The sequence below is a fragment of the Doryrhamphus excisus genome, chromosome 16 (assembly GCF_030265055.1).
Source record: "Doryrhamphus excisus isolate RoL2022-K1 chromosome 16, RoL_Dexc_1.0, whole genome shotgun sequence".
Lineage (NCBI taxonomy): Eukaryota > Metazoa > Chordata > Actinopteri > Syngnathiformes > Syngnathidae > Doryrhamphus > Doryrhamphus excisus.
Genome location: NC_080481.1, coordinates 7336651 through 7361680, shown reverse-complemented (window position 1 = coordinate 7361680; position 25030 = coordinate 7336651). Strand labels below are relative to the sequence as shown.

The 25030-nt window shown below is 47.4% G+C and overlaps 2 protein-coding genes and 5 non-coding genes across 24 annotated transcripts in view; 1 reads left to right on the top strand and 6 right to left on the bottom strand.

The window, feature by feature from the left end:
* Window positions 1-10: 10 nt before the first annotated feature.
* On the bottom strand, window positions 11-82 carry trnag-ucc (transfer RNA glycine (anticodon UCC)). Its single transcript has one exon. It is a non-coding gene; the product is annotated as a tRNA-Gly (tRNA).
* Window positions 83-468: 386 nt separating this feature from the next.
* trnag-ucc (transfer RNA glycine (anticodon UCC)) lies at window positions 469-540 on the bottom strand. The gene has a single exon. It is a non-coding gene; the product is annotated as a tRNA-Gly (tRNA).
* A 233-nt stretch (window positions 541-773) lies between these two features.
* trnag-ucc (transfer RNA glycine (anticodon UCC)) lies at window positions 774-845 on the bottom strand. The gene has a single exon. It is a non-coding gene; the product is annotated as a tRNA-Gly (tRNA).
* Window positions 846-1089: 244 nt separating this feature from the next.
* trnag-ucc (transfer RNA glycine (anticodon UCC)) lies at window positions 1090-1161 on the bottom strand. The gene has a single exon. It is a non-coding gene; the product is annotated as a tRNA-Gly (tRNA).
* Window positions 1162-1871: 710 nt separating this feature from the next.
* On the bottom strand, window positions 1872-1943 carry trnag-ucc (transfer RNA glycine (anticodon UCC)). The gene has a single exon. It is a non-coding gene; the product is annotated as a tRNA-Gly (tRNA).
* Window positions 1944-2543: 600 nt separating this feature from the next.
* Window positions 2544-6392, top strand: nfkbiz (nuclear factor of kappa light polypeptide gene enhancer in B-cells inhibitor, zeta). Of its 2 annotated transcripts, XM_058051702.1 has the most exons (10): window positions 2566-2656; window positions 2748-2793; window positions 2875-3056; window positions 3133-3238; window positions 4368-4514; window positions 5272-5335; window positions 5407-5576; window positions 5647-5757; window positions 5818-5985; window positions 6057-6392. In XM_058051702.1, the coding sequence occupies exons 2-10, from the start codon at window positions 2752-2754 to the stop codon at window positions 6093-6095; spliced, it is 1029 nt and encodes a 342-aa protein (XP_057907685.1). In that variant the 5' UTR covers window positions 2566-2656; window positions 2748-2751; the 3' UTR covers window positions 6096-6392. The 2 variants fall into 2 exon arrangements, with proteins under 2 accessions (XP_057907686.1, XP_057907685.1); XM_058051703.1 differs by lacking the exon at window positions 2748-2793 and having other exon boundaries at window positions 2544-2656; window positions 2852-3056.
* Window positions 6393-8257: 1865 nt separating this feature from the next.
* LOC131104471 (protein unc-80 homolog) overlaps window positions 8258-25030 on the bottom strand; it is a 32237-nt gene continuing 15464 nt past the window's right edge. For 7 of the 17 annotated variants that reach the window (XM_058051681.1, XM_058051689.1, XM_058051692.1 and 4 more), the window contains 44 exons: window positions 24589-24761; window positions 24297-24509; window positions 24086-24221; window positions 23853-23986; window positions 23132-23309; window positions 22845-23054; window positions 22676-22773; window positions 22396-22602; window positions 22225-22332; window positions 22011-22149; window positions 21740-21921; window positions 21352-21483; window positions 19674-19860; window positions 19460-19591; window positions 18808-18951; window positions 18625-18725; window positions 18471-18557; window positions 18213-18396; window positions 18044-18138; window positions 17874-17963; window positions 17699-17800; window positions 17442-17622; window positions 17098-17363; window positions 16890-17024; window positions 16671-16809; window positions 16502-16598; window positions 16261-16431; window positions 16101-16193; window positions 15593-15811; window positions 15281-15511; window positions 14369-14492; window positions 13983-14108; window positions 13269-13392; window positions 12990-13196; window positions 12751-12935; window positions 12501-12666; window positions 12247-12426; window positions 11498-11645; window positions 11264-11320; window positions 10370-10451; window positions 9980-10085; window positions 9717-9737; window positions 9319-9500; window positions 8258-9239 (listed from right to left, as the gene is read on the bottom strand). In XM_058051681.1, the coding sequence (XP_057907664.1) occupies window positions 8757-9239; window positions 9319-9500; window positions 9717-9737; window positions 9980-10085; window positions 10370-10451; window positions 11264-11320; window positions 11498-11645; window positions 12247-12426; window positions 12501-12666; window positions 12751-12935; window positions 12990-13196; window positions 13269-13392; window positions 13983-14108; window positions 14369-14492; window positions 15281-15511; window positions 15593-15811; window positions 16101-16193; window positions 16261-16431; window positions 16502-16598; window positions 16671-16809; window positions 16890-17024; window positions 17098-17363; window positions 17442-17622; window positions 17699-17800; window positions 17874-17963; window positions 18044-18138; window positions 18213-18396; window positions 18471-18557; window positions 18625-18725; window positions 18808-18951; window positions 19460-19591; window positions 19674-19860; window positions 21352-21483; window positions 21740-21921; window positions 22011-22149; window positions 22225-22332; window positions 22396-22602; window positions 22676-22773; window positions 22845-23054; window positions 23132-23309; window positions 23853-23986; window positions 24086-24221; window positions 24297-24509; window positions 24589-24761 (6755 nt within the window). In that variant the 3' untranslated portion in view covers window positions 8258-8756. The remainder of the gene's footprint in view (window positions 9240-9318; window positions 9501-9716; window positions 9738-9979; window positions 10086-10369; window positions 10452-11263; window positions 11321-11497; window positions 11646-12246; window positions 12427-12500; window positions 12667-12750; window positions 12936-12989; window positions 13197-13268; window positions 13393-13982; window positions 14109-14368; window positions 14493-15280; window positions 15512-15592; window positions 15812-16100; window positions 16194-16260; window positions 16432-16501; window positions 16599-16670; window positions 16810-16889; window positions 17025-17097; window positions 17364-17441; window positions 17623-17698; window positions 17801-17873; window positions 17964-18043; window positions 18139-18212; window positions 18397-18470; window positions 18558-18624; window positions 18726-18807; window positions 18952-19459; window positions 19592-19673; window positions 19861-21351; window positions 21484-21739; window positions 21922-22010; window positions 22150-22224; window positions 22333-22395; window positions 22603-22675; window positions 22774-22844; window positions 23055-23131; window positions 23310-23852; window positions 23987-24085; window positions 24222-24296; window positions 24510-24588; window positions 24762-25030) is intronic. The other 10 variants (XM_058051685.1, XM_058051697.1, XM_058051682.1 and 7 more) reach the window with 6 other exon arrangements.

Genomic DNA, 25030 nt, shown 5'->3' with positions numbered 1-25030 from the left:
ATCTAACTGCTGCATTGGCTGTGACTCGAACCCAGGTTAACTGCTTGGAAGGCAGCTATGCTAACCGCTATACCACCAATGCTACAACAGTTCCAGCTGTTCCAGCAAAATGCGGATGTGACAGGTCAACAAGCGATTAGACTGTGTATAACAATCATGAAAAAAAATTGATGGACCTCCATTGCCAGGTCAACTGCTTGGTCAGCAGCCGTGTTCGGCACTGTACCACCTTTACTGTGATGGACCTTGGTGTTCCATCAAAATATCAGGTCTTGTGTGTATAACACACATGAAATAAATTTGATGGACCTCCATTGCCAGGTCAACTGCTTGATGGACAGCTGTGTTAGGTACTGTACCACCTTTGCTGTGATGGACCTTGCTGTTCGACCAAAATATCAGGCATTACAGGTCAATGTGAGATTGCATTGGCTTTTGTCTTAAAAAGCCAGGAGGATATCTAACCGCTGCATTGGCTGGGAATCGAACCCAGGTCAACTGCTTGGAAGGCAGCTATGCTAACCACTATACCACCAATGCTGTGAGTGACCTTGTTGTTCCACCAAAATATCAGGTCTTGTGTGTATAACAAACATGAAATAAAGTTGATGGACCTCCATTGCCAGGTCAACTGCTTGGTCGACAGCTGTGTTCGGCACTGTACCACCTTTGCTGTGATGGACCTTGCTGTTCAACCAAAATATCAGGCATTACAGGTCAATGTGAGTTTCCATTGGCCTTTGTCTTTAAAAACAGGAAGGATATCTATTCACTGCATTGGCTGGGAATCGAACCCAGGTCAACTGCTTGGAAGGCAGCTATGCTAGCCACTATAGCACCAATGCAACAACTGTTCCAGCTGTTCCACCAAAATGCGGATGTGACAGGTCAACAAGTGATTAGACTGTGTATAACGAACATGAAATAAAGTTGATGGACCTCCATTGCCAGGTCAACTGCTTGGTCGACAGCTGTGTTCGGCACTGTACCACCTTTGCTGTGATGGACCTTGCTGTTCGACCAAAATATCAGGTCAGTGCGAGATTTCGATGGTCTTTGTCTTAAAAACCCATGGGAACATCTAACCGCTGCATTGGCTGGGAATCGAACCCAGGTCAACTGCTTGGAAGGCAGCTATGCTAGCCACTATACCACCAATGCTGTTATAGACCTTGTTGTTCCACCAAAATATCAGCTCTTGTGTGTATAACAAACATGAAATAAAGTTGACGGACCTCCATTCCCAGGTCAACTGCTTGGTCGACAGCTGTGTTCGGCACTGTACCACCTTTGCTGTGATGGACCTTGCTGTTCAACCAAACTATCAGGTCAGTTCGAGATTCCATTGGTCTTTGTCTTAAAAACCAGGGAGGATATCTAACTGCTCCATTAGCTGGGAATTTAACCCAGGTCAACTGCTTGGAAGGCAGCAATGCTAACCGCTATACCACCAATGCTACAACAGTTCCAGCTGTTCCACCAAAATACGGATGTGACAGGTCAACAAGCGATTAGATCGATGGACTTTGCTGTTCGACCAAAATATCAGGTCAGTGCGAGATTCCATTGGCTTTTGTCTTAAAAACCCAGGAGGATATCTAACCGCTGCTTGGAAGGCAGCTATGCTAGCCACTATACCACCAACACTGTTGTAGACCTTGTTGTTCCACCAAAATATCAGCTCTTGTGTGTATAACAAACATGAAATAAAGTTGACGGACCTCCATTGCCAGGTCAACTGCTTGGTCGACAGCTGTGTTCGGCACTGTACCACCTTTGCTGTGATGGACCTTGCTGTTCAACCAAACTATCAGGTCAGTTCGAGATTCTATTGGTCTTTGTCTTAAAAACCAAGGAGGGTATCTAACCGTTGCATTGGCTGGGAATCGAACCCAGGTCAACTGCTTGGAAGGCAGCTATGCTAGCCACTATACCACCAATGCTGTGACAGACCTTGTTGTTCCACCAAAATATAATCTCTTGTGTGTATAACAAACATGAAATAAATTTGACGGACCTCCATTGCCAGGTCAACTGCTTGGTCGACAGCTGTGTTCGGCACTGTACCACCTTTGCTGTGATGGACCTTGCTGTTCAACCAAAATATCAGGTATTACAGGTCAATGTTAGATTACGTACATTGGCCTTTGTCTTTGTCTAAAACCAGGGAGGATATCTAACCACTGCATTAGCTGGGAATCAAACCCAGGTCAACTGCTGGAAGGCAGCTATGCTAGCCACCCCCTTCAACTCATGTTGGTAAATGTTTGTATATTTACTGAATATACCTTTTGGGTGGTAAATTCCTGTGTGATGAGTTTGTTCTTTGCAAGATGACACCATGAGTGACACTGTTATATTAACATTATATGACCTCCTGCAATGTACTGTAAATACAGAGATGAAGTGAGCGGTGTAGGGCCAAAACATAAGCAGAGTTGAGCTCATTGTGGGAAAAGTGAGCTAAATGTTAAAAATACACAGAGTACACAGTTAATGACCTCTTTAGCATCGATCGTGCTTTCAGACTCTGCGACTTTAAACTCACCCTGAGCAATTTGTCAACAAGGAAGTGCTGTCAGGTGTGGCATACTTTGTACCAGTTCCTCATTGTTGCAACCTGCCAGACTGCAAAAGGCTGAGTTTGGTGATAAAGGTAAGCAGCGAAGAGAAATGACTGATTGTCAGCATGTTTATTAAATGTTAGGATATCGCTGGTGCATTGTTAAAGATGTTGTACGAAACAGGGTAATGATTGCCAGAGAACTGCTGATGAGTCACAAGCTCTGTCAGGTATTCAATTCCAAGCCATTCCACTGCATTTCACTGCTTCATGCTTGTGCCGTGACAGCTCCAACCATGTTCCTCCTGCAGAAGAGGAAGCATGGGAACACATCCCAGCTGGAGGACTGGGGAACGTTCACCCCTAACGCGAGTCCTTATGCGTCCCATATGGCTCCATTGACTTTGTTTCACTGGCAAATCCAGCAGGAAGCGCAAAGGTTTGAAGGTGTCTCTCCTGAGATGCTGATCAAGCAGGACGTAGATGGCGACACGTATGTACCCTACCAAGAAAACGTTGCTCATCTTATCTTCCTTACCTTTCATCTCACATTCCTACTTTTTGAACAGATGTCTTCACATCGCTGTAGCTCAAGGTAGGAGAGCTCTGGCCTACGTTCTGGCTGCAAAGATGGCAGGCTGGGGTGCTTTGGAGGTGAAGGAGCACAACGGACAGGTATTATATTACTTTAGAAAAGCAATTACAGTAGTCCCTCGTTTATCGCGGTTAACTGGTTCCAGACCTGACTGTGATAAGTGAATTTCCATGAAGTGGGATTCCTTATTCCTAAAACAAAAATATCTTATGTTTGAGCATAGAAAACCTACTTAGAACCTTCTAAATAAAGTTTAACATCATTAGAGCCCTCCAGACATGAAATAACACCCCTATAGTCACCTTTACACTCATATTAAGCAGACGTTTAGCTATGAAAGTGCCACTGTTTCACTGTTTACTAATTCAGAGAAGGTCAGCATTTATTGAGAACCCGGTGGACCTGGAAGAAAGAATAATTCAAGCAGCACTACAATGTGAGCGGCTTTTTCAAGATTGCGTTGATCTGCTAGCATTCCATGATGAAATGACCCATCTAAAAGCGAGACAGCCGAGAAAAAACACTATACGCTCACTTTTCGCTTAATTTTTGCGCAGAAGTAGAATAATATGACATCGGACGCCCCCCTTTATGTGAAAATACACTGAGTACAAAGCTGAAAACCGGACTTAAGGTAAGTTGATAACCACGGTGGATGTGCTTTTGTTGTATACCCCCTTTGTCATGCCCAGTCTCAGGAGTACTTCTAATGTTACGGTAAGACCTAATCCCTCCGGCATGTCCAAGGTCTGCCCACGGGCCTTCTCTCAGCTGGGCATGCCTGGAACAGGGAGGAAAAGACTTTTTAAAATGATATTATTTCTAAAATAATAATTTATGTCAAAGATGTGCGTTGGAGCCCAAATTGAACCATATACTGTATTTGTGTCTGTTATATGCAGTGCCTGGTCAGGCCAGTAGAGAGTGCTAAGTACACTGCATGATACCTTACAACAATTTGTGACGTCACATACCCTATGTTACATAGTTCACGTGCAGTAGTCCTTATTTCATACTTTTTTGTGCATAATACCACACATGTGCTTTGAATCCAACCTGAGAACATATATTAATTCAAAATAATTGAAATGGCTTATTAGCATGTTTGCTATGACCTCAGGCTTTCCATCTAGAATTTTCAAGGCTATTTTTCAACTTCTTTTATGGGAATTCATGTTGTCAGCTCACGTCCTCTTCTTGTGTGCACAGACGGCTCTTCAGGTAGCAGCGGCTGCCAATCAGCACCTGATTGTCCAAGACCTGCTGATGCACGGTGCGCACATCAACACCAGAGACGCATGGGGCCGCTCACCTTTACACGTGTGTGCTGAGAAAGGATTCTACCAAAGTCTTCAGGTTGGAAGTTGACCTTTTGTAGTGGACTGTATTTATATGGTAAAAAACAAAAGTTAGTAATCGGATAAGAAAAAGGTGAAAGGCCGTGTCAACAGGAAGTATGGTATGCAGTACAGTACGGTCCAAACAATGAATGCACCTGTGAAAGCCTTAAAATGCCTATTTTAAGCCTCTCACATCTATCAAAGATTTTAAATTACATTTTGCACATTACAGTCTTACAGCCTGTATTATCGTATTAAAAAACCCTGCAGTCACACATCACGTCTTGTCAGCAGCTTTTGAGTGACTTGACTTGTGAAACAGCACCCTCTGTTGGAGTTATAGCTGCAGCGCACTTTTTCATACACTAAAGGTAAATGGCGACCCTCGTTAAATGGTTCTAGACCAGAGCGAAATAGGTTTTAATATTTAATAAATTTAATAATTTCGTAATTAGAGCATAAAACTGTTTATGACCCTCTAAATGCCGGGTGGGGGGCGAGGAGATACCATTATTAGCACCCCGTAGTCATGAAATGGCACTTCTAGTCTGTTTACGTTCCATTGAGCTAATGTAAAGAGCAGAATACAAAAACTTTAAACATGACTTTCAACTTTTTGATCAGAATACTACATCTGACTTGCGTTTCGATGTTTTTGACTAATAATTGACCGTAAGTCCGCTATAAAATTGTATCGTAAGTCTCGAAAACCCGTGATGAATGAGGGAATGATAGTTCTGAAGGCGCAGCTACAGAACATTTGTGCTCCACAGAGCATCTGGAAGACTCGGTCAGGCTATGGACAGCCGATAGATACAGAAATCTTCAACTATGACGGTAGGTGCTTCGCTTCAACCCCTTGAATCGTCTTGACAGGGCCGTTAAATATGACTTTCTTCTCCTCGGAGGCCTAACTGCCCTCCATGTTGCCATCCTGTCCCACAACGCTGTTGAGAGCGAGTGGCGGGCTCTCGGTCCCACACGTGCACACATGCACGGGGACCTGCTGCAAAGGAAACACGCCTATGCTCAATGTGTGGAGACCCTCTTGAACATGGACGCCTCCTGTGGGACAAAGGTAAGTGGAAGTTGTTGGCAGCACAGCACATGTGACAGCACATCCACCAAAACAAGTTTTCTCCTTCTAGGATCTAAAAAGTGGACGGACGTGTTTGCACATGGCCGCCCAAGAAGCCAACGTCCATCTGCTGAATATCCTCCTCAATCAGCCGTCTGCAATGAGCAGCGTCAACCATAAGGTTATATGACTAGAAGATGGCTGACTTCTTCCATAACCTACGTGTGTGTGTGTGTTTTAGACGTTCAGCGGGAACACGGCCCTGCACGTCGTCAGCTCCTTGCAAAACCACCCAACTCAGCTGGAGGCCGCGGCCTTACTAATGACAGCAGGAGCCAACCCCGGGGTGAGAAACATGGACAATGAGCTGGCCTGTCAGTTGGCGCCCGAGGGAGCCGCTGGGGAGAAGGTACGTAGGACGCCATCGTGGGAGTGAAGGAGGGGACGTCCAAACCTTCCTGAACCGCTTTCCTCCTTCAGGTGCGTCAGCTGGTGGGAGGCCAGCATACTGCATACTGAGTGCTGCAACAGACCACTGTCAGTCAGACAGTCTTATCCTGAAGATATTTGCCCCGCCCACAAGGCAGATGTTGGTTGTTTCGGTGAAACAAATCATCCTGATGTAAAACTCCATGAGCAATCATGTCATTTGTTTTCTGCTTCGTCATGCTTTTCTGTAGAAGCAATAAAGTTATTGTACAGACCAGGGCTGACCCACTTTGGCCCGCGGCACATTGTAAAACTGTCTTTACACTCTAACCGTGGAAAAATCAGCATGTATATTACAAGAATAAAGTGAACATTTTAAAAGGAAAAGTTGTACTTTTATAAGAATAACATGAGGAAAGAAAAATACACGGAATAAAGCCTTATTGCAAGCAAAGTTGAAATAGTAAGAATAATTAAAAACAGAAAAATGGGGGAAAATAATAAAAGTCATAATCAAGAAAAAAGGTCCAATTATTTGTCTTTAAATAAAGTGAATTTTGTTACATGAAAAAAGCAGCTGTATTTTTTAAATCAGAATAAAGTATATATATGAAGAAAGAAGTTGCTATTTTATGTGATGCCACGTAATTTTACATGACACCTGGAATGTTGCAAAGAAAAAGTGGCAGAAATATTAAAAAAGTAAAAATATGAGACAAAAGACTTTTTAATATTACAAGAAAAAATATAAGAAAACTGAAATAATTGGAATTTTAAAAACAGCTGTAATTTTTGATACTCAAAATATTGAGAAAACAAGGTAAAAATAAGAAATAAAAAGTTACAATTTTCTGTGATTAAACCTGCAATAATAGAAGAGTATATAAGCAAGTTGAAATCGAAAAATATATATTTTTTACAATAAAGACAAAATACGAAGAAAAAAGTAGCAATTTTGTGCAATTCAATGTGTAATACGAGTAATTGTAATTTTCAACATTTTGGATGAAGTTGAGTAATGAGTAAAACTATGCTTAAAGTAAAAATATTATAGTAGTTTTAATTAAATAGTTAAAATTAAAGTTAAAATGGTTGGAAAATGTAAACAAAAAGGACCTTAGAAATGGAAAACAATTGTACTGTAATAATGAGGCAAAATAATGTCATTTTCTAGCATAAAGTTGAAATATTAAAAGACTGATTACAATTTTTGGAGGTTGCTATGAGAAATAAGTTTATTTTAGTTATTATGTGAATAATGTCCATTTGCAGAAGAAAATTTACATTAAAGTTGACAAATGTTAAAAAAAAGGACCCCCCTCCCAAGAATAAAGTCCAAATTATAGATGGAGGGGTAGGACACAAGAAGTTTTGCTTCTTCCTACTCCTTTTGGTGGAACTGTGAATTGTTTATGTGATGCATTCAATTGTAACCTGATGCATGTTCATTCACTCATTAATTTTCTACCGCTTATCCTCACAAGGGTCGCGGAGGGTGCTGGAGCCTATCCAGCTGTCTTCGGGCGAGAGGCGGGGTAAACCCTGGACTGGAGGCCAGCCAATCACAGGGCACATATAGACAAACAACCATTCACACTCACATTCATACCTGTGGACAATTTGGAGTCTGCCAATTAACCTAGCATGTTTTTGGAATGTGGGAGGAAACCGGAGTACCCGGAGAAAACCCACGCATGCACGGGGAGAACATGCAAACTCCACACAGAGATGGCCGAGGGTGGAATTGAACCCCGGTCTCCTAGCTGTCTGCACGCTAACCACTCGACTGCCGTGCAGCCGATGCATGTTCAAATATAATTAAACCATTACCATTACAAATACTAAGAAAAAAAAGTTGCAATTTTTAGGAATAAAGTTATAATATTTATAGGAAATTTGCCCTTTTAGTAGTATAAAAAATAGTGAAATAGTAAATCAATTTTAACAGTAATTTGATAATTTTTTTTGGCGGGTGGGGGTATTAGGTTGTGAAAAAAAGTTTTAGTGTTAGTATATGTAGTAGTAGTAGTAGTGAATAAAGTCAAACTATGAGGAAATAAAATCATAATTCCGAGAAGAAAAAATTTTGTAGAAGAAAGTGTGCTTGGAAAATGTAAAATAGAAGAAAATGGCGGTAATTTTATGAGCTAAGAGGCCGGGAGCACAAGACCAATCAGCTCCTGTTTCCCCTTCTGCAGGCCAGAATTTCCCTGATGTTCAAATGGAAAAAAAGTAAACAAGATGGACAGAAATGATGGGCATGTCATTATTTTATGTGTGTAAGTACAAGCATGGTAACATTTAACGTACAAGTCTGTGACACAAATACTGCTTGGCCGTTAAAAACAAGCGGAACAGAAATGCGTGAACACTCGTTGCGCTAAACATTTGACGTTACACAAAGGACTCCAAAGACGACAAAGACTCACAGTGTGTTGGCTGAGTTGTATGGCACATCCTAATCCTGTCCTGGTTCAGAGATCACATAGAAAGATCTAAACGTGGGCTTCAGTAGAATAGAATGTTTCTGTAAGGCATGGAAGGAGCAACGAGGTACTGAATCTACTGCATTGCAACCGACACAGATAAACACTGCCAGACGAACACGATGCGCTACGTAAAATGGGAACTGAAGTGTTGCATATTACAGCCTCTATTTACTCTCATAAATATGTTGTCTTCATTATATTCTATCATGTATTTCATAGAATCATCTCTGCTAAAATATACATTCACTTCTTCACTCTGAGTTTACACGTGGGACTCATCCAAGTCTAAGTCAACGGGGGAGAGGGCTAGCGGGAGGCGGCGAGGTGAGCGCTGCGGCGAGGGGGCGGACAGGAGCGGGGTGAGGAGGGGGTTCTCTGTGCCGTCGTCCTCGCTCAGCTGCAGCAAGGTATCGCCGCGTGGCAGCAGCGCGGTGGTGTCCGCGTCCCCGGGGCTCTCTCTGGTCCTGGACGGCGGTGGCGGAGGAAGGAGAGGGGCTGACGGCAGGGGGAGCGGAGGTGGCAGTGGCGGGCCCGGTGCCGGCACCGTGCCCAGCACGGGAAGAGGCGGAGGAAGGGGCGAAGAAGTGCGGGATAAAGGGGAGTTGGTCCGTGAGAGGGGGTTGGGGGAGCAGGCGCGGGACGGCGGCGTGGGGGTGGAGGTGCGGGACAAAGACGGGGGAGGGGAGAGGCTGCTGCGGAGGCCCCACTGCTCTCGTTTCTCCTTGATGCTCATGGCGGGAGGGACCTAGTGGGAAGACACACCAGTCACACACCAATAAAGGTGCAGATGCCACCTCCATCCTCCATCCTCCTCCGAGGGTCACCTGGGTTTTTGCTGGGCTGTGCAGGTCGGCGGTGACGGTGGCTGACGAGACGGAGGGCACCTCCAGTGTGGGGAACTTGGACGTACTTTCAGCTGGAGCGTCTGCACTGCTGGGGGTCAAAGGTTTGCCTTGCTGCCCTTGTGTCTCTGTAAAGGTCACCGACCTCTTTTGGTCCCCTTGTGCTGCCGGGGCACAAAAGCGAGGTCAAAAATGGACGACAAGTGCACAGCGCACAACTCACTAACACATCAGCACCACTAAGGGAGGCAGGGGAGAAGGCGGGGCTTGGAAAGAGGGGGAGGATGCAAGACAGACATGCAGAGCGCCCTACTGGGTGAGGTTGCAGATGGGGTGGGCCATTGCGGGGTGGAGAGGAAGGGGTAAGGGGTGCGTCTCACCTTCACAGTCCAACAAAGTTTCTTTATTTTGAAACAAAAGGCATGAGACAGAACAGAGTGAGAAGTGTCAGTTTGGTGTCAGGTGGTACAACACACATCGGAACAAAGACACGGGGTGTGATGGGGACACGGGTCAGGTCAAGTCACCCCCACACACACACAAACACACACACACAGACACACACTTTGGTCAGTTTTGGTGCATTTTGCGCCTCCCTCATGTGCACAATGACTTTATTGACAATTGAAGACACGCGTGTTACCCAGAGGTTTGTTCTTGGGCTGGATGCTCCTGCGGGTGGTGGAGAGGCGCACTCCTGAACGACCACGAGGTTCATTCTTTGGAATGGACAAGAGGGGGCGCCGCAGCTGCAGGATGACACACAAGCACCAGTCTCGTTTATGTCTTAGGTCAGGGTTCTTCAATGAAACATTTGGAAAAATAAAAAAGCAAAAATGGGGGATATTTATACATCATATTTTTGGTATTTCCTTCCTGTATAATAAAAACTGTTCAGAAAAAAACCTGCACAATAACCTGTGACTTGGATTTTGCACTTGATCTGCTCTCGTGTGCTTTGTACTGCTGTAAACTGACAGGATGAATTTAGACACCAGAGGTCAGGAAAAACAGAAAAAGTTGAGGTCCTTACCTGCCTGATGCCTCGCTTCCTCCCCAGAGGAGGTTGGATGAGTAGGTTCTGCTGCCCGGGTTCACTCTGCACGCTGGCGACCCTGGTAATAAATGTAAACACACACAGATGAACACACATGGACATACTGTGAAGAGCACCGGTTGGCCCCCCTTTTCACTCTCTGCTCTGACCACAACTGCTATTCTACTCACACACTACACAACACTTTGTTTACAAGACAACCAATCGCAGAGCAGTAACAGCGCCGCTACCGCTCAGACACAACAGGGGATGGTGGGGGGCTGGAGTAGCAACCATGTTGGCCCTTTACCTCACAATTAACAATTTAGTTTTACTCAGATATCCCAAAGAATGAAAACAAAGCCCAATATGGATGGCGATTGTTACCACACTCGCCCCCCTTTGCCCCCACAGATTGGTATCCACGGTTGGACGGCCAATTTGATCAGCAAGAAGCTTGATAGACATGTAAACGATGTGACACACCATGGCACCGATGATGGCTCTAGAAAGCCACAGCTAACAGAAAAGGAACAGAGCATCCCTTACGCCCCAGGACCCTCAGATTGTTTTTATTTGGTGGGGGTGGGAAAGCCTGGTTAAGATAGCGCAGCTGATGAGCTGAGGAGATGAGGGTCAGTGTGGAGTTCAGGGGGACGTGGAGGAGGGGATAGACACAAATGCACACCGTACCCACAGAGAGAGAGAGAGAGAGAGAGAGACACAGGTAAGTGGGAGGGGGGAGTGACGGGCCAAGGTGACTGGACTGGATGTGGATGAGTGATCAAACGGAGAGGCAGCCAAGAGAGGAGGGCTGTCCTCAGGCGATGCACCTCCCACTGCCGAACAGATGCAGCGGACACACACAGAAGTAGGGGGGGACCACTGTACCTAGACAGGTTACTCTCCTGCAGAAGACCCTGGGACTCATCTAGCACATTGGGTTCACTGTAGAAAGGGTGGGAGTTTACGGTGTTAAGTTGAGATCCATCAGCACCCGCTTTGCCTCCTGGTGGAGGACAGTGGCTAGCAAGAGCTGTGGTATTCTTACTAAACAGCTGCTGAGTCAAAAGACTGTGATGAAAGCATCACTTGGCCCCTGGAAGGATAAGGCAGCTTTGTTACCTGTGGCTGGGCAGCATGGCGCTACGGGGGGCCTCCGGCGGCAAAACGGCTGAGCCTGTGGCATGGCTGGAGAAGCGGCGCTCTGTTATCACCCTGGGAAGGAACGCCTCATGCTCGCTCACCACACTGGGAATACTAATGGAGTCGTCTGGAAGATAAAGGCAACATGTTATGTATAGAAGCACGCATGAACACCCAACCATCCCTACATCTTCTTCCACTTATTCTCCTCCTGGCAGATCCTGAGGAGTTCCCAGGCAGGTAGGTGTCCTGGGTCTTCCCCAAGGCCTCCTACCGGTCAAACATTCCCTAAACACCTCCCCATGGAGTATCCAGGAGGCATCCTGATCAGATGCCCGAGCCACCTCATCTGGCTCCTCTCAGGGCAGAGAGTTTCACCAAAATGACAGTGCTCCTCACCTTATCTCTTAAGGAGAGCCCAACCACCCAAAGCTCATGCCTAAAGGTGGGGGTAGGAACATAGATGGAGCACCACAAGGGACCGATGCAGAGTTTGCATCATCACTGCAGACGCCGCACCAGTCCGCCTGTTGATCTCGCATTCTAGCCAACCCTCATCGTGAACAAAACCCAGAGGAACTTAAACTCCTCCACTTAGGGCAGGATCTTGCCCTGACGGGGAGATGGCACTCCACTTTATTCCGAGCGAGAGCCAGGTCTCAGAACTCTCATCCCTCTTCTCAAGCATGAGGGCAAAACATGCAAAAAGAAGGCAGAATGTTTCTGACTCTCTTCGTCGTCCTCATCAGTGCGGCTGAGTGTGTCCTGGGAAGGCTGGCGGGACGGCTGGCTGTCCTGCTCCCAAACTGTGCCGGTGCCTGTGTTGGAGCGCGACATCGTGGCCAAACTCAGGCGGTAGGCTGACGTGGAGGTGCCCACTGTGCTGATGGATGTCTTGCCCTGGTAAGCTACGGGGAAAGAGCGTGGTTCAGAACATCTTCAGAGAAAAGCAGGAAAGCACAGAAGACAAAGAGATTCTGACCAGAGCCGCTGTGGACCGCTTCTTTGAGGATCTTCAGTTCATTGTTGAATTCAGCAAACAAAGAGCTCTTGCTGAGAGGTCGAGGGATGAAGCGTCGCTCCAGCTGGTCGGCGATGTGGTGGCGTGCTGTGATCTCCTCCTGGGAGTCGGCGGGCTGTGTCAATAACTAGATGACCGAAGAAGAACGAGAAGGAAAGATGGTGACGGCTCGATGAAGACAAAGGAAGCAACTCTGGCGGTGATGCTTCACCTTGCACTGAATGAAGGGCCTCAGCAAGACAAAGATGGGGATTCGAGTGCGGACAATGAAGTCAATGAAGTCCCAGAAAGCCAGGCCCCCCACCTTCCTGAGAGCCATCTCCTTCACCTGCAGACTCAGACGATACCACTGGTTCCCCAGGGAGCGCTCGAAGCACACCAGCACCACCTTTAGAGCTACAGACACGAGTGAGGAGGAGAATCACAGCATGTCTAAACACAGACTCGTACCCAGATATGCCGCCTGGCTGGTGGACTCAGCCAGCCCTTCTCTGCGCAGATCCTTCCCGGTGTCGCCGGGGGTGGAGCAGTGAGCTGGTGACGCATCCAGCATGAAGTTCTTGGTGCGGGAGGTGGAGATGATGCGTGGCGGAAGGAGGATGTTGATGACCGTCTGCATCAGCAAGAAGATCTCTGGCTGCTCAAGATGAGGACTGTCTGTGTGGTAGTTAGAATCCCATTGACACAAATGTTTGGCTCACTCTCAAAAAGGACGTCTGAGCTGAATACCTTTGCTTCCAGACCCAACAGTAAGGACAAACGGAATGAGCAAGTTCAGCAGCATCCCTTCTCTCCTCTCCTGATTGGTGAACGGTGAGATCACGTGGCTGAGAGGGAAGTCCTCCTTCAAGGCCTATAAGATGGAAGATACAAAACACATAATAGATAGGAACATTCTAACATTAGCAAAGCTTCACCAAGGCTAAACTAAGTCAAGTAATGGAGAACCTTTTGACTGTTTTATCAGATGTTAGAAGTAGGTTACTTGTGAGGAATGAGTGTCCTCAATGAGGATGATGGAAGCCATTAACCAAACCTCGGTGTTTGAACGCCCCAGTTTTCATATGAATGTGTGAAAAAAACGTTTTTTTCATTTGTGCACTCACATTCATACCTATGGACAATTTGGAGTGGCCAATTAACCGAGCATGTTTTTGGAATGTGGGAGGAAACCGGAGTACCCGGAGAAAACCCACGCTCGGGTCTCTTAGCTGTGAGGTCTGTGCGCTAACCACTCGACCGCCGTGCAGCCCTGTTTTGTGCATATAAAACAATAATTACTATTTTTGAAATAATTTATTTGTTAATATTTTTGAATTGACATGATTTCTCATGGGAAAAGGCTTTGGTTTTTCTAATATTTTATAACAAATATTGAGGTACCAGCTGTAATGGGTTCATGTTAGCCATGACGAGACTACCATGTTGATCATGAAGGCCCACCTGGATTTGTAAGGCGACCAACCGAACCACGGCTGTACTGAAGGGGAGTGGCGGGGAGAGGTAAGGGCTGAGGTGGAGTAGAGGTAAGCCGTCTGCAACACTAGATGGGCCGACCACGCCCATCACCTGCAACCAGCAAACACACACACACACACAAAATGACTACTTAGAAGTGGGGATGTCAAATATTTTTGACATAAAAATATAGATTTGTTGATGTCCCTGAGCAGTGAGCATGACAAAAAATAATTGAGAACCACTGGCATGATGTGATCATGACACAAAATGTGACGTGACTGCTGCCTAGATTTAAAGGACATCGGTAAAAATGCCAAAATTGAGCAGCTTTAACAAAATGGTCAACAGCCACTTTGTCATTTTCGCACCAGGTTGACGCAGACGTTGATGAGCGAGCGAAGGTGAGGCAGAAAGGAGATGATTGGCTGTCGCTGCAGAGTCAGACAGATGCCCTCAATCAGGCTGCTGGCCGCCTCCCACTCCACCTGTCTCCTGGAGAACCACAGAACAGAGCAGCAGCGCGGGCCGCAACAATCCCCCACCACACACACACACGCACACACGCACGCACACCGTCAGAACAAATGAAGGCTGACAGTTGATCAAATTGTCATCAATTCCCTTTCTTATACATGACCTCAAATCCATCAAATTCACACTGGCAGCAATACTGAGAAGCTCACAAATGTAGCATACAGTGCAGCAACAGGCCCGACGTCTGGGTCTAGTCTCAGTCATGGAACTATGAAACATCTAAAGAACATCTAAAACTTCCAAAGATCATCTATCTGTAAAAAGAAGAGTCACCACGGCCACTTGGAAATGGTGAAGAAAAGAACAGGTACGGGTATTTTTATGGTTCTTTTTCATGTGTTTGTGTGCACCACAACTCTGGAAATGACAACCAAGTCTGCTCAGAAACCCATAATCTGGATGGTTAGTAAAGCATTGCTGGAGGTCTTGGACTGGAAACATTCCAAACTGTAGATGTTGGTCCATGTTCTATTTTCACTTCTTTCAGGGCTCCATGTCCCAATAATTTAGCATTCTAAACTTCGCTTTGTTGGATTTAATGTGAAAAAAAAAAAGTTTCATGGCAGAAGACTTGACCCGGCTGGCTGCCCACATGTGCCAGCAATGCATATGGCACAGCAGCACCAACGGTGGCAGCGCGACAGGACAGTGCCAAGCAGCCGCATATGGACTGTACACACCACGGCACTGGCACAGCACGATACACTCACGTGAAGACAGAGAATTAGAAGTAGGATTGAACAGACCTGGTGCATAGTGCCTGTGGGCGAGCGCACCTGAGCGTGGGCATCTTGTGGATCTTGTTGAACATGCGGTCAAGCCTCTTTAGAATGAGGATGAGGGCGGGGCGTACGGCCTCAGAGGACCAGTCGGTGATGGGCAGCATCTCCATGATGTAGCGCCGCAGGCCTCGGCTCTCCATGGTCAGGGTGTCGTAGGGTGCCAGCTTGAGTAACGCGTGGGCGATCTCTGCCAGTCTGCACCGCACGCCAACAACCGATACTTATACGTGATACAATACGTGAATAAGTGGCAGATCTCATTTTGCGCAGAGGCACCTCATGTGAGACTTGATGTCAAGCAGCTCCAGCGCCGTCACCCGTGGCTCACCAGCTACGTTCTGCAAGATCTTGAGACGCGGCCCACAGTGTTTGTAAAATTCGGTGCAGATGTTCAACAGGGACTCTCTCGGCCGGCGGAACTCCTCTCTGGCCATGCGTTCGTCCAGCTCCTCCCTCGGCATGCCCTGGCCCTCCTCCAGCATGTGGAGGTTGTCCCTGAATGTCACATGTTAATACAAGTTCATGAAGGCCTCATGAACTTCTACAGAGAGGGATGCTCCTACATAGAATGTGCATATGCAAGAAGAGGGCTATTCTAAAATGAAAGGCTATAGCTAGCTATCTCTCACATGCCCGGTCTTTCAGCATGAACTGATGAAGCCTGGATGAGGATGAGAGGCAAAACGTCTCCTAAAACAACCTGAACCTTCCAGTTACGATGGATTCAATTCCCTGATAATAGAGCGGCCTGAATGAATGAGAATGTTCACATGCATCTACAAACCTTGTGTTGACCCCTCCTGACATAGCGTGGTTGGCAGTGGTGCCTCCTTTATGGCCCTGATCACAGCGAGACATCTGCGGTGCCGTCATGGGTCTGCAAAGCACGTACTATTTCGTAACCACAAATCACACAAAAGGACAGAAGGACATACAAATCAGACCTTGTCAGGGTTTCTGAGCTGTAGAGCAAGGCCTGCAGGGATGTGGCCAGCGCCGCAATGGCTGCGATCTCGTCTCTGGCGGCTGATGCTGACTCCATTGTCACCGTGTTGCTCTTTAGCTTTTGGAGGTAACACGGCACCAGGGCCTCCAGCACCATCAGCATCTGGAGGCTGGCCAAAGCACACCCAAGTAAGCCAGACAACAACTGATCCAAATAATTAACACTACCTTCAACACTACCTTCTGAAGGACTCAGGTGCATAGGCCACCACGGTGACGCATAGTTTTATGGCTTCACTGATAGAAAAGGCCAAGTCCTCATTACCATAACAGAAATCTGTAACAAAGATGCCCGACCCTCACATTTGAGTCACTGCTGTACGTCTGCATCGCTAAGCTGGGCGCTTACCCAAAGAACGCAGTGGTTTCTCTGCCTTGACCAGCTCGAGCGCGTCCAGGGCATCCTGCGTCTCACCCTCCAGAGACACCAGCAGGTCGAACAGACATTGGGCTGACACTCCCTTTGAAAGGCCGCTACTGGTGCTGGTCTGGGGTCAGAAAGGTTTTGGTTGGCTCCTGTACTATGTTTCAGTATGTTTCAGTGAAGACGTGCACCAGGTGGTCTTACAGTAAATTCTAGCAGTGGCGCCACGCTAGCAAACAGCTGCAGGATGAAGGGCTTGCGGTGGAGGATGTAGAACTGTCGACAGCAGAACTCGATGCCTTGCCTCAGTAAAGGGTTCCCCTCGTAGTCGGCATAAACCTGCCACGACAAGTACACACACGAGTACACACACAAGTACACACACTCATCACACTCAACTTGACACACTCACCTGCAGCATGGTCGGCAGGATCCACTGATAGCCGCTCAGTGAGAAAAGATGGTTGAAGTGCACAGCTGTGTTGATGGCAGTTGCAGTGTGCTGCCTGAGGAGGGCGCTGTCCTCTGGGTGCAGCAGCAGCGCCCCGTTGAAGACGTTAAGGAACAGCATCATCTCGTCACCCCACGGGTACTCGCTGGGCATGCCCAGGAACATCTCCTCAAGGAGCTTGATCCAGAGTACCTTGTGGAGGGTGTCTAACCCAAACAGCTCCTTTCCTGGAGGAAGCAGTAAGGAATATTCAAAACATTAAAAATAGTAACAATACTGTTGGCAGGCGCGGTAGTCAGACGAACCCTGTGGCTCGTTAAACAGGGAGAACTCGGCATCGATGGCGGTCCTTGGGAAGGATGGCAGACGCAGCAGGTCTTCCTGGAGCAGTGAGACGTGGGACTGCTTGTGCACGGCGGGCATGTGCTGCGTGAGGGAGATGAGGAAGAGCACACGGCCAACCTCCTCCAGTTTGCGGGAGAACACCTAAAAAAAAGATTGCATTAAGTAAGGAATAAGAGGGAGCCAGACGGCATCCTTTTTAGCATGACGCCAACCGAACCTGCTTCTGGATCAGCTCCTGTCCTTTATCTGGCAGCATGTGGACAAGGTTGAGCTGGGGAGAGACTGACCTCCTGAAGGGGTAGATGTCCCTTACATATGTCTGGAGGAGGTCAAATTGAATATTAACAGAGAAGACACATGACAATCATTATCTGCGGATGGTTCTGCTGTACCTTGGAATAATGTATGAGGTTCCAGCGTTTGTCCATTAGGAAATAATGTGCTGATCTAGCCTCGGGAATGTTGAAGAATTCCAGGCATTCCTGGTGGGAATGAGAAGGATGAGTGGCTTTCCAAATCATCAAGCATCTGTTCATCAAGCAGTCTCGGCAGGGGTTCTTACCTTCAGCAGGGCTTCAAACTGAGTGTCTTCATGGACGGGCAGCTGTGTTGGGATGTCGCATTCGTTCTGGCCGTGCACCACCAGGGTCTTGGTTCCTTGGGGGGTCATTGATCAAAGCCAGATCAGCATCCCATTGCCTTTAATTGCACGGCATCCATTTTTTCCTCACCTGGCATGGACGCCGTGACCAGCAGCTTGACCTCGCACTGCTCTTTCTTCATGGTCTGCTTCAGGTCTTTGAAGAAGAGCCCCTCCACGTAGCCCACCACCTCCCACAGGAAGGTAAGCGTGGCTGAGATGGCATCCATCCCCCACTCGCAGGGTGTCCGCACAAAATACATAATCAGGCCCACCTAAGAGGGAACAAGTGAAAGGTAAGTCGAGACAAATCAAAGATCAATGACGGTGATGGCCTTCGCACACTCACCAGGTAGTTGAAGAGGATGTGGGAGGTCTGCGCAGGAAGGTCTCCGATGTTAAGCAGCAGCTTCCTCAGCATGTACATCAACTCATCCTGTTGACACTTTGCCTTACATGCCAGCGTCACACTTGAGATTGTGCACGTAAAGCTGGAGTCCTACCTGCCGGTTGCTCACAGTGAGTTTCTCCAGGAAGTGGCGGAGGACGAGGGCGGGATCCTCGATGAGGCAGTTCCACAAGATTTGCTGGGCAACAGCGCTCACTACGGACAGCGGAGAGGAAACTCTAGGGATGGCAATCTTTACTGCAAATAGCCCTCGCTGACGTCACCCGAGTTGAATCACCTGCTACGCCGTCCTCTCGAACCTCCCCATCCTCCATGAGATGCACGATGGGGAGCACGGCGGCACAGATGCATGCCGGGAAGACCGCTTGCGGCGGTTGCAGCATGTGGTGCGTGGGTGTGTGTTCTGTTGTGTTCTCTTCATCTGAAGCATAGAATATGCAAACTAGACGGTGAATTTCAGTATCAACATTTGCTTGTTTGAATACCAATAAAACAATATTTATTACCCTCACCTGGCACAAAGCAAGAGGTGAAGATCCCCCCAAAATATGGCTAAGATAATGGCAAACTTTCACTTTTTTGCCTAAATTATCATATGTCATATCATATGTTTTTGGGGCCCTTAACTGAATACTATTCTAGCTGTGAAGAATGGAGAGTGGTGATTTTAGAGTTGGAACACGAGTGTCAGATTCTGGCCATAGAAGCATTTCATCAAAATTCAGTGTATAAAAATCCATTTGATGTTTAGAAACTCACACATATATTTTTTTGTCAGACTTTTACTATGTGACTGCACGCTTTATACCTGATTAGCTGGCTCTGAGATATGAAAAATGGTTTATTACTACAGTTTATTGTTACACTGCACGTACATTGGGGTGGAATGGCTTATTAGGAATTTTCAAAAGAAAAAAAAGATGTCCTACCTTCAGCACTAGCCAATGAGCGTACGGACCACATGGAGCCTCGGCGGAAGGAGTAGTTCCTGTGGGAGTTACTGGAGGCACAGGATGGACTGACAGACAGACGGCGGGATGCCAGGTTCACCACTTCTTCTGCTGGCAGCATCAAACATCAAACACGGACAACTTAGAAGCAAGATTCACAGAGCACAAAGGCTTCGGTGTCGGCGTGCTGCACCTTCCTCCTCTTGCTCGGGTGGGGGGCTGCAAGTGGGCTCATAGCACGCCTCTTGGGCCACAGGGATGGCTGTGATGATGCTGGCCTCACGGCCCAGACGCCGCTTTTCCTCCTCCTGCTGCAGGTTCTTCAAGATGTGCTCAGCTCGCTGGTGAGAACGCGATACAGCCCGGGCCGAGAAGGATTTCTACAGAACCAGCGTTGATTAGAGGACTGTGTGCTGCGGTGTTACAAGCATACAGTAACTCTCTGTGGGCTTGGTGATGCGTTGGCGTGATCCCGAAACAGAGATAGAAAACTTTCTGCATATCATGGCATTGACACACGTGCTCATACACATACATGAGAACATACACGGCAAAGTCTGTCTCATCCAATGAGCATGCAGGTACACCACAACGCACAATGTCTGACGCATGCTGTTGTTGTTTTCCTACACACACACACTACAGCTAATTACTCATCACGATGCAACTGCCCCACTTCTGGAAACCCAAAATCCAGTTGCCTCCAATTGACTAAAAAAAAAAAATGCAGAAAATTTGCCTTTCCTGACATTTATGATGCATCAGCACAAATATCTTGACAGAAAACTTACTATGGTATGGACTGATTGAATTAATGCAGGGAACTAAAAACAAAGACAGATAAAATGATAAAAGGAAGGTCTTTATCAAAGTCTGCAACACTTAAAATAATCATGCATTACAACTTAAAAGACAGGAAGAAAAATGAGGTTATTTCTGGTCAAGTCTAGCAGATTGCTAAATATCAATGGCTGCTTAAACTGCTTTGGACTCTGCACCAGTAAAAACAGGGAACGATAGATTGGCATCAACATGTAAACACAAAACAGTTGCCTGTGAAAACCTTTTTTCATCCGCAAAATCCAGGCAACTGGATTCTTCTTGTTAGCAGGAGGACAGCAGCATATTTCTGTCCCCGGCATACGGGGGGTGGTGGGGGGGGGGGGGGGGGGTGTACGGTTCCCATCAAAACCGCAGATTCTTCAACTAACAAGAAAAATCCCAGTCGCCTCCGTTCAAATTTTGCGGATAACCATGACTTGTATGACGTGGGATCTACACAGACGTTGCACTAAATTAACGGGTTTGTGAGAAGACTTATTCATCAAAGTGTGCATTGATTGCACTGCTACTGCAAGCGGGAGAGATGCAGTATTTACAGAAGTAAAGGTTCAAACCCAAAAGGTCACTTAAGACATAAGTCATAAGACATAAGACATAAGACTGCATGCAGGTTTCAAACTTTCAAACATACACACACTACTTTGTTATGTTTGTTGTCAGCTAATGATAGCAATTTGGAAAAGTTTAGCTACCAACGTTAGCCATCATTGAATCGCTTCTCAGACTGCTTTTAAACCACTATTGCTAAAATATCATTTCTGGTTCCAAAAAATGAAATTTGGAGAGAATTGCATCCAGTACCTTTAATATTGAATGTTAAGATTTCTCAATGTTGTTGCTGTGGCTAACAAATCCTGAAACAATGAGTGGTTCTCGTAGCAGGTCATTTAAATTAGAAAACAAAACAAAACGTATAAAATTATTGATAATATCCAACATAAGAGAAATTACTACAACAAGTTTTTCACCTTGTGGATGCAAAAACACAAGAAATCTATTTCAGAAACATGAGCAGTGCTGACACTTACAGACTGGTCTTCATTGATTGGGTCTTGGACGCTGCCGGTGTTCTGGGGAACCCATGGGGGGTCAAAAATAGGGACGCAGGGCATGCCCAGTATGGGAGATGGCAGGGTGAAGTTTATGCTGGGCGGGGGAATCTAAAAGAGACGGTGAATTAAGTCATATCCTCAACAGTAATCCCTTGCTGATCCAGGTTCATTTGCAGCTATTAGCCAGCAAACCAAACCAGCAGGACAAGTCATCGAAGCGACATACAGGCAGCTCCTACTCTTTTCAACGGTACTGTCATTCCATTCAATTTGTTTAAAAATTGGGCAAACCAGTTGGGAACGCCACTCTACAGCATTTGAATACATCATAATGTGACTTTTGCGCTCTGGCGGTGTTCCGTACTTTGAAGATCTGCTGGGCTCCTTCCTCCATGCGAGGCCACACCTGGTAGCGGAATCGCCACAGCGTATAGAACTTGAGGACGGAGTTGATGCGCTGGCAGGCCTCTTGGTGCTGGAACTCTGCCATCATCATTTCGGTCACTGCGTCTGGGACCTTTACCGCACACAGCAGGAACATCGCCGCTGGAGGTGGAAGGAAAAGGGCAGGAAAGGAACATAAAGGAGCTATGGAAGTGAGATGAAAAAGTAAAGACTGGGGTTTAGAGCTTCACCAGCAGCAGCCGCCATGTGTTCGTCCACGCTGAGAAGGAGCTCCCAGGCTGCAGGCTGGATGTCGCCGTACATGTCATCGGTCAAGATGGGGGCGGCTTTGATGAGAAGAGAGAGCGGGGCGGGCGACAAGCTCATCACCTGCAGGAGACAAGTCCAATATCATTCTCACAGTAACCAAGCACTCCCAAGCCAGGCGGCATGCTAGGGCATCACCTGGTTTCTGATGTACTTTAACATTCCCGTGTCCTTCTTCCCTTCAATGGCGCCGTCGGTGGGTCTCCTCTTCATGGATGGTGTCCTCAGGCACGACTTGTCAGAACACTACGGCCAAACAGGCTCTCAGAGACGCAAACAAGAAAAAAAAGGTCTGGCGGTGAGATCTACCTCTTTGTTTTTCTGTGCACGGGTGCCGATGATGCCGGCAGCGGTGGCACTGTCCTCTCTCAGGCTGTCCACCGTCTCGCCGTACACAAGCTTAATGGCGCGGACCAGGCGGGCGCAGGAGCGGCTGTGGTGCTGGTAGCAGCGTGGGTGGCAGAAGTCGACGTGGGTGCAGATGAAGCTCTGCTGGTTGCACAGCAGGATCATGATCTGGGTCGGAATAGAAGAGGGTTGAGAGCATGAGAGGGTTGCAGAAAAGGTGAAGACCTTCTGACAGACGTACGTGGAGCCATGACATATTGCGGTGGTAGTTGTCTTCTGCTCCGCTTCCGCTTTGACCCTCCGGTTCTATACTGGGTTCGCTGGTACTGCCGGGACTGCCTGCATGACGAGACATGGGCAACATGTCCTCAGTAGAACAACCATTTCACAGTGCTTGGATCTTAACTTACCAATATCCGTGACAGTATCCCTGCTGTTTGTTTGCGAAAGTATCCCCTCCTCGTTTTCTGACTCGGAATCCTGTCGGGACATCTTGGTGCTCTTCAGGCTCCCCGCCCTCCGAATTGAAGACAAAGACCCGCCCTTTTTTACACGGAAGCTGCGAGCTCCTTTGATCTGCAGCAACCGTGAGCCTCCGATACGAATCTTCCGAACAGGCACTGGAGAGAAGTCATGAGGACGTCATTGAGCGAGCAAGAAAGACCTGACGGAGAATCAATTTCCTGTTCCAGCTCACCAGTGCCCTCCTGGGTTTTCTTGTCGTCACCCGTGGTGTCCGACTTCAGAGTGTGGCTACTACTGTTCAGCGAGTCATGACCATCCTCATCGTCCAGGATACCCGCAAAGCTGATCTTCCTCTCGTATCGATGTCGACCGAGCTCGGGGTCCAGACGCAGGCGGCAGCTGTCTAAATCCTACAGCACAGACGATAAACCACTTACACACACAAAAGCAGGACATGCAACAGTTTCAGTTTTTTCTTCTTGCCATGTGGATCTTTATTACAAGCACAAAATGCTGCTTTTGCGTTCTGGTGAACCATAAAATGACTGCGCCATGTCTAGGGCCTCTGTGTCTCCGGAGTGTCTCTGTTGTCCTTGTTTTACTGCACAAGTCTAAAAAATGTTAACGCGTGTTGGATCACGTCTGGGTCACCATTGTGGGAGTTGAAAGGAACAGGAAGTGTTGGTCTCAAAAATGACTTTATTCTAAAATGAGTGTCCACACAGGAAACTTCCATTTAGTGGCAGCCTGTGGGCACAAGCCATGCCCCCAACCCAGCGGCCAAATGGGTGCGAGGTATGCCTCCACGTGTCCGATACAAATCATGACACCAAAAGATACTGAGGAATAGAGACGCTGAAACCTTCTCACAGCACAAAAGAAAAAGAATGCAAGGTGAATCCAGCGGAACTGCTTGATGTAAATGGGGCGAAACATCATATCCGCAAAATTACCACAAGTGGCTCAGTGCGTGGTCGAGGGAGGCAGGGAAAGGTCTCTCTCAGGAAGGTGGTGATTTCCAACAGCAGCTGGCAGGCGGCCATCTTCAGAGCAAACGGACAGCCGCATTTTGTCGGATTGACCGTGTCTTGCAGAGGAGAAAGAAACAAAGTACCTGTCAAAGGTTTTGAGACGCTTTTTCTTACAATAAGATAATAAAACTTTTGACTGGTATCATCTGACTTACTGTCATCTAAATAGTCCTCCTCTTCATCCTCCTTTCTCATTCTTCGTTTAGTCTCCTCATCGTAGATGTACCCGAGAATGTTGGCCGGACTCTCGCTGTCACAGTGGCACAGTTCACTCAGCCGCGTACCGATTGCCTACGCCAAGAAACCCACGAAGATGCGTACACACGCTCTCATCCACCTTCATCACTGAAACAAAACTGGACTTACATCTCCCCACTGGCAGAAGTGTTTGGCTGCATTCCACTGGAGTTTCTGGTTCCTTTTGTTGCCCACTATGGGCGAGCGCCCCCGGGACAAGCCTCTCTTGGTGATGTTTACATGGTGGCCCTTCATCCACTCTGGCCAGTTGCCACGGTTACAACGATGCACAAATCGGGCGCATTCGAGAAACAGGGAGGCCCGAGCAACGATGGGCGCTTCCTGGTTGGGGCAGAAGATAAAGTGAAGGCAGCGGTGGAGGTGGACAAGGAGGATACAGGACGGGACTGATGAGGGCTACCAGGTCCAGAGCCGCGGCGAGGATGGACGCGTCGGGTATGGTCCCCGGTTCACAGCAGTTGAGCAGGAACTGGAAGCGTTTCATTCCCTGTCGGATCGCACCCAAGTTCACCACGTTTTTGTTTTTCATTGCTTCTTGGCTGGCGGCCAGGCGCTCCTGGAAACCATGGGGTCCTGGACAAATAGGAAGGTGATTTTAGCTCACTCAATGCTTGGAGGACTGTTTCATCTTTGGAAAATTTGTCCGTAGAAGAGGCAGAGAGAGCGCTGAAAGCAAGAGGTATGACCCACACCACAGCAGAAAGATGGTTTAAGGGTACGAATCTAAACTGGCGTAAGAAAGAATGAGCGAGGGGGCTGGCTGACGGGAGTTTGCTAACACAGCGCACACGCTTTTGCAACAGAAACCTTAACGCAAGCCATTCCAAAGCAAAGATAAAAGC

Bases quoted from the DNA above. Each gene is read 5' to 3' on its own strand.
- nfkbiz (XM_058051702.1), top strand. From the start codon at position 2,752: ATGATTGCCAGAGAACTGCTGATGAGTCACAAGCTCTGTCAG. The intron at 5,577-5,646 runs GTAAGTGGAAGT...TTCTCCTTCTAG, and splicing joins ACGCCTCCTGTGGGACAAAG to GATCTAAAAAGTGGACGGAC. The intron at 5,758-5,817 runs GTTATATGACTA...TGTGTGTTTTAG, and splicing joins TGAGCAGCGTCAACCATAAG to ACGTTCAGCGGGAACACGGC.